This window comes from Rhinolophus hipposideros, assembly GCF_964194185.1.
Source record: "Rhinolophus hipposideros genome assembly, chromosome: 9".
Taxonomy (NCBI): Eukaryota; Metazoa; Chordata; class Mammalia; order Chiroptera; family Rhinolophidae; genus Rhinolophus; species Rhinolophus hipposideros.
The window spans coordinates 55808286-55814796 of NC_138055.1; the positions used below are offsets into that span (position 1 = coordinate 55808286).

Here is a 6511-nt window from a genome sequence, read left to right on the forward strand (position 1 = left end):
ACTGTCCTCTGCATCTTGGTGCTTCCTTATTCCCTTTTATCTTTGCTCTAATAGTGAGATAACCCAATTTGGAAAATAGCCCCTTTATTGCTGTTTAATCATTCCTATTCCCCAGGCCACTAGAGAGCTCATCAAATATGACCATAGCTTAATTTTTTCAGGCCCTCTTAACAGAATATATATATTGCGGGGAGGTATCTATGGATCTTTGGGCAGACTGATGCTGAGGCTGGAGAGAGAGGTCGAATTTGTGATTACTTTGAAAAATTTATGCAAAAATTTATGTGCATTTCTCCAGGGAGAGGGTCCTTTGCCTTATTAGTATCTTAAAGGGGACCATGACCTACAGAAGGTTAAAAAAAAAATCACTGAACTAGCATTTTTGATTGATCATGTGGCTTCTACCCCAACAGGAAAATTTTCCTAGATCTCTTTTTGTTTCCTACTGTACATGAAGCCCTTCAGTCTGTCACAGTCTAAGTAGAGGTGGCGGGGGGAGAATGATACAGAGAAAAGATTAGGTATGGGTGCAGGAGTTTTAAATCCCAAAGAATCTGAAGGACGTGAAAGAGGACTGGTGCCAGACAGACCTGGCATTCCAGTCCTGTTTCTGCCAACTTACCAGCGGTGGCCTTGATGAAGTTACTTAACTGCTCTCTGCCTCAGTTTCTTCTGTAAAATAAAAGTTGAAATTTAAAAGTCATTATGTACAGCATATGTGTAGCACACCTACACCAGGAAGTGACACTTAGTGAGAAGTCTTATCCCTATGGCATCCAACAGTTTCCAGCTGACTTCTCTGTATCCTTGGACTGAGCTGTTTCTTAAGACTGGTAAGATAGGTCCAGTGTCAGTCCTTTCCAATGATTTAATTGTACGCAGTGGAGTTGGAACTCTTATTTCCAAAAATCCTTTTCAGTGTCAGTTCCCCATTATGTATATTTCTTAGTAACCCTCCCCACACCCGCCCCAATGGGTCTTTGGTTCCTGGTAAAAAGCTCTAGTTCAGTTTAGGAGAGCAGAAAGGGAGGGGAAACAATCGTCCAAAATTAAGGATGACCTGTACTTAAAAGTGAGTTAAGATTGTAGCTCAACCTTCTGTTCTCTAGAGGGCAGTGTAGATACGTTTGCCCCGGGTGCACAGCCAGCCAATGATAAAAGTTCAGTTCTGCACCAAATGATAAAAGGGTAATAAAAAATTATTTCTATTAATGTCCTTTACTCTGAGATTATGAGCGATTATAATCTTCCTTATTTAGGGTGTTGAATGTCATTTCTCTTGTTAAACGACGATTTAAAAAAAATAAGCAAAATAAAATTTAAAAAATGGTTATTCAGTGTTGGTTCCATAATTTCGGGAAGAATTCGACTAGTCCAAGGAATCTCAAAGTCTAAACCACTATTTAGGCTTCGTTTCTGCTCTCATTCCTGGATAGAAAGGAATGGAGAGCTTGAACTTGTTTTCTCTAAAAGACAAACAGGGCTGTTGTAGTTGCAACACAGATGTTGATCAAAAATGGTAGAGGTGAATCTCACCGCCAGGAGAAAGCGGGCTGGATCCCGAGGTCTCCAGTGAACGCACCTGGAGTCTCAGCTGCAGGGGCGGGGCGGGGTCATCTCACAGTCTCCCACCTCTCAGCCCAACCTTTGGAGTCCTCGTCTCATTCCACTGCCCGGATTCCGGACATCAGTGAGGATCCCATTCCTGGTCCAGCCAGCGAGGGTGGAAACAAACCTGTTTTATCTCCAAGCCCTGGAGGCGCCACGCCTCTATCGGCCTCCAGGAGGCGGGCACAGCAGCTCGGGGGCGGCCGGCGGCTCGCCAAAGGCTGGGGGACGAATCCAGGAGCGGGAGTGGTTCTTTACTCAGGCGCAACCGGCGTCGCGGAGCTGGCCCCGCCCCTTCACCAGCAGACTCCCGGCGCCCTGCAAGTAAAACAGCCACCGTGCGGGCGACGGACCGGGTAAGAGTGCTGGGCCCAGCAATTGGAGGAGGAAGGGCTGGTGACCCGGGCGACGACAGGGGCCTAGACACCCAAGGGTGCTCCGAACCGCAAGGACAAAACTGCTGGTACCCTCCTTCACTCCCGCTGCCCAGGTGCTCCTGGGGGGCGGGGTGTTGCCACAAGACACTTGTGTCAGCTGCTGGGTAGTAACATGGGACCGTGTGCTCATGCCCCGATGCTGGACATATCCTACCTAAAGTGTCCCTGAGGAGTGAGAGGCCACCACCTTTTCACAAGGTTCTGTTTCGCAGCAGAAGGCTGCCTCTGCCAAAACGTAGGACATTGAACTGTGACCGAGTTGACCTGCAGGTCAGCCCTACCAGCCTGCATCTCTCTAGTCTGCTTCAAGTGGGCTTCTGGGATTGAGGGCGGTGGGAGGGAGAGTGAGAGGCCCACGAGCCGGGAGTAAAATGCAGACTCTGCTCCTACTTCTATCTCCCTCACAGTTTTTCTGCCTGCCCCTCTCTTGCACATCTCATCAGCAGCCGGGACTCTTCTCACCCCTCCCCACTTTGGCCTGCTGGGGTCAGTGATCTGCTCAGTGCTGTGATTAAACAGCTGCAGGGCAGAGCAAAAATATTCCCTTCTTCCTTCTCTAGCCCATACCCTGACACCCTGGCTATCAATTCCTCAATTTGCTGAACTCACCGGAGTGGCATAGACAAGGTAGGGGTGGGGACCCCGGGTTGGGGTCCAGTTCCCAGCTGGGTTCAATTTTTTTTTTTTAGGGTGGGTGGAGATAGAGGAGGGTACTGAAAGGCCTTCAAAGATAATGTTATTGTCACAGCAACTCTGCTAGGTAGATCTCATTTCAAAGATAAGGATGCAAGTTCAGAGATGCTTGGTATGTTACCCAGGGAACAGGGCTGATTAATGGCAGGGCCAGTTTCACAAACCCAAATCAGTTTGACTCCAGAATCTGAGCTCCTTCACCCCATTAGGCTCTCACTACCCTTTTCACCTTTTTGTCCCTATTTAAGACAGTTTTGCATTCAGTTGTCCTCTCCTGATTTCAGCAAACTGAAGAGTAGACATTTGGCTTCTGCCCTTTAGGCCTTTTGCCCCAGACATGGTTCTCTGTAGTGGACAAAGTAGAAAGTGTAGGATGGGAGATAGGTGATTCTAGAAGACTCCTGTCTCCCCCTCCACCCCCATTCCCTTTCATCTGGTGAGCACAGTCTGTCTCTGAAGTGCTGCAGGTTTTCTCTAAGGGCCCCTTTGGACCCCCACTCCTACCCTTTGGCCTCATTACCACAGAAAAAGTCTCTCCATTTGACATCCTCTGTGTCTTCCTCCCACCCATTCCTGCAAATTGCCCTAATATCATCCTCTCCCAGGAATCCTTATCTTGGTCCCACAATCTTCCTCTTACAGGTCTGCCACGATGCTGTTGCTGCACAGAGCTGTGGTCCTGGGGCTCAGACAGACCTGCAGGTAGGCTACCCCATGCTAACACTTGTCTCCTAGCCCGTATCTCCCACTCCCAGTATCTTTATGATGTCTTATCTACCAGATAAGATAGTTGAGGTGGTGTCTAGGAAGGAAAGGGAAAGCCAGATCCCACTTGTCCCACCCATCCCTGGAGAAACTAAGTTCCAACTGAAGGAACCAATGGCCAACCAGGGAGATGTAAATCCTAGGCCTTCGCTGATCAGAAGTGTGCTACTAAGAAGACCTCTCTTTCTTCCAGATTCAAGTTTCCCCCCTCAAAGTTGTGCGTTCAGGCCTGCTCTACAAACGATTCATTTCAGCCCCACTGCCCGAGCCTCACTTTCTCTGAAGATAACTGCAGCACCAGGGGATGGAGAGTCATGGGGACCCTGCTAGGCCTCGGTGCAGTGTTGGCCTATCATAACCAACGTTGCAGGGTAAGTGGGGAAGGAAGGGACTTCACTGTCAGACCAACAGGACCCTTCTGAGCTCCCTACCACAGAGCCCACAGTGACACTGTCTTCATGCATAGTAGAAATGAAATCTGATACCTCCATTTCCTAGTGGCCACACTTTGTGATGTGGCTCAAGGTAAGCTACAGTGATTTCTGCTTAATATTCTCTTCCCTTTTGCCTCACCCCTGTCCTGCCTGCAGGCTTCTCAGGAGTCACCACGCATATACACAAGGGAGGAAGTAAAATTGCACAGGAGTCCTGAGACTAGGATCTGGGTGACTCTGGGCTCTGAGGTCTTTGATGTCACAGAATTTGTGGACTTACACCCAGGGGGGTCATCAAAGTTGATGCTAGCAGCTGGGGGTCCTCTAGAGCCCTTCTGGGCCCTCTATGCCATTCACAACCAGTCCCATGTGCGTGAGATACTGGCTCAGTACAAGATCGGGGAGCTGAGCCCTGAAGACAAGATGCCCTCCACCTTGGAGACCTCTGACCCTTACGCTCATGATCCTGTACGTCACCCAGCCCTGAAGGTCAACAGCCAGCGCCCCTTTAATGCAGAGCCCCCCCCTGAGCTGCTGACGGAAAACTACATCACACCCAATCCTATCTTCTTCACCCGGAATCATCTGCCTGTACCTAACTTGGACCCAGACACCTATCGCCTGCATATAATAGGGCCTGGGGGTCAATCATTGTCTCTGTCCCTGCATGATTTGTACCAGTTCCCCAAGCATGAGATCACAGTCACTCTGCAGTGTGCTGGCAACCGGCGCTCTGAGATGAGTCAGTTAAAAGAAGTAAGAGGTCTGGAGTGGAGTACAGGGGCCATTAGCACTGCACGCTGGGCTGGGGCACGACTATGTGATGTGTTAGCCAAGGCTGGTCACCAACTCCGTGAAACTGAAGCCCATGTCTGCTTTGAGGGGCTGGACTCAGACTCCACAGGGACTGCCTATGGAGCATCCATCCCTCTGGCTCGGGCCATGGATCCTGAAGCTGAGGTCCTGTTGGCATATGAGATGAATGGGCAGCCTCTGCCTCGTGACCATGGCTTCCCTGTGCGGGTGATAGTTCCTGGTGTGGTGGGTGCCCGCCATGTCAAATGGCTGGGCAAAGTGAGTGTGGAACCAGAGGAAAGCTACAGCCACTGGCAACGGCGAGATTACAAAGGCTTCTCTCCATCTGTGGACTGGGACACTGTAGATTTTGACTCGGCTCCATCTATTCAGGAACTCCCTGTCCAGTCAGCCATCACAGAGCCCAAGGATGGGGATACAGTAGAGTCAGGGGAAGTGACTGTCAAGGGCTATGCATGGAGTGGTGGTGGAAGGGCTGTGATCAGGGTGGATGTGTCCCTGGATGGGGGCCTAACCTGGCAGATGGCTGAACTGGATGGAGAGGAACAGCGCCCCGGGAAGGCCTGGGCCTGGCGGCTATGGCAGCTGCAAGCCCCTGTGCCAGCTGGGAAAAAGGAATTGAATATTGTTTGTAAGGCTGTAGATGACAGCTACAACGTTCAGCCAGACACTGTGGCCCCAATCTGGAACCTGCGAGGTGTGCTCAGCAATGCCTGGCATCGTGTCCATGTCCGTGTTGCTCCATGAGAAGGTGAAATGGAACCATCTACTCCCCCAAACCACTTTCTCAACCCCTTTCCACACCCGTCCTTTAGCCTCATTACCACAGAAAACCTTTCCCTCCATCTCTCCATTTCTTAGATGACAGTCCTGTACTATGCCTTCCTAAGCCATACCCAGATACACAGTGCACATTTCTAAACAAGCACTACCCTCCTTTGACACTGTTACATACCTCTTCTGGCCACTGACCCTATGCCAGGTGGTGAGAACTGTTGGAGTAAGGGGCTAGAAGTGGGAATAGTAATTCTGGAAAGAAACACTATTTTCTCTTCCTACCCTACCTCTACTTCTAATCCCTATTACCACTAAGGCCTCATTTTGCTTTTCTTGGATTGTTTAGAGAATGTGTGGAAATGTGTAAAAAAGGTGTATATGCAACTTTTGATTGCCTCTCTGGGTTGTCAGGTTGTGAAGGGTGCAACCCTCTTCTTTTATACTTCCTTTTAAAAATATATCAATAAAGCATGTTTAAGACTACAACTCTACCAAAAAAAAAGATTATAACTTTTGGGACCTCCTGAGGCTGGGAGCGAGCATGTTGCAGGAGGAAGGTGCACTGGTATGGGACGTGTAGTGAGATAATCCAAAACGAGGGGAAGGGAAGGGAAAAAGGAAACAGGTGCAGAGAAGTAGAGAGGTCTTCCTTCTCTTAAGTCTGTCAGCCTCGGCAGCAGTGGTTAGGTGATCGACCTCAAGATACGCCCCCCTAAGAGCGGAGATTTTAAAAAATTTGCCGTCCTTAAACCCCTCCCCCCACAATTCTTATGCCCTCGGAAGGAAAGGCGAAGAATGCTAAGAGGTTAAAATCAATATTGTTTTAGGAGGTTCACGGGCAAAATTTGGCCTAGGGGCAGATGTGCCGTCCAATGTACTCCTAGTTTGCAAATTAGATGCAGATGAACGGGCACTCAGTGAGTTACCCTCGGCAGGCGACCGCGCCTTTCTGACTTGAATCTTTCGGCGCTCGGCTACTCT

At 49.5% G+C, this 6511-nt stretch overlaps 1 protein-coding gene across 3 annotated transcripts; it reads left to right on the top strand.

Annotated features, from left to right (window-relative positions):
- Nucleotides 1-1274: 1274 nt before the first annotated feature.
- SUOX (sulfite oxidase) lies at nt 1275-6023 on the top strand. 3 transcript variants are annotated; one of them, XM_081060528.1, is made up of 5 exons: nt 1814-1964; nt 2606-2672; nt 3381-3440; nt 3697-3874; nt 4094-6023. In XM_081060528.1, the coding sequence occupies exons 3-5, from the start codon at nt 3391-3393 to the stop codon at nt 5498-5500; spliced, it is 1635 nt and encodes a 544-aa protein (XP_080916654.1). In that variant the 5' UTR covers nt 1814-1964; nt 2606-2672; nt 3381-3390; the 3' UTR covers nt 5501-6023. The 3 variants fall into 3 exon arrangements, with proteins under 3 accessions (XP_080916653.1, XP_080916654.1, XP_080916655.1); XM_081060529.1 differs by having other exon boundaries at nt 1935-2098; XM_081060527.1 differs by lacking the exon at nt 2606-2672 and having other exon boundaries at nt 1275-1964.
- The last annotated feature ends 488 nt before the right edge of the window (nt 6024-6511 follow it).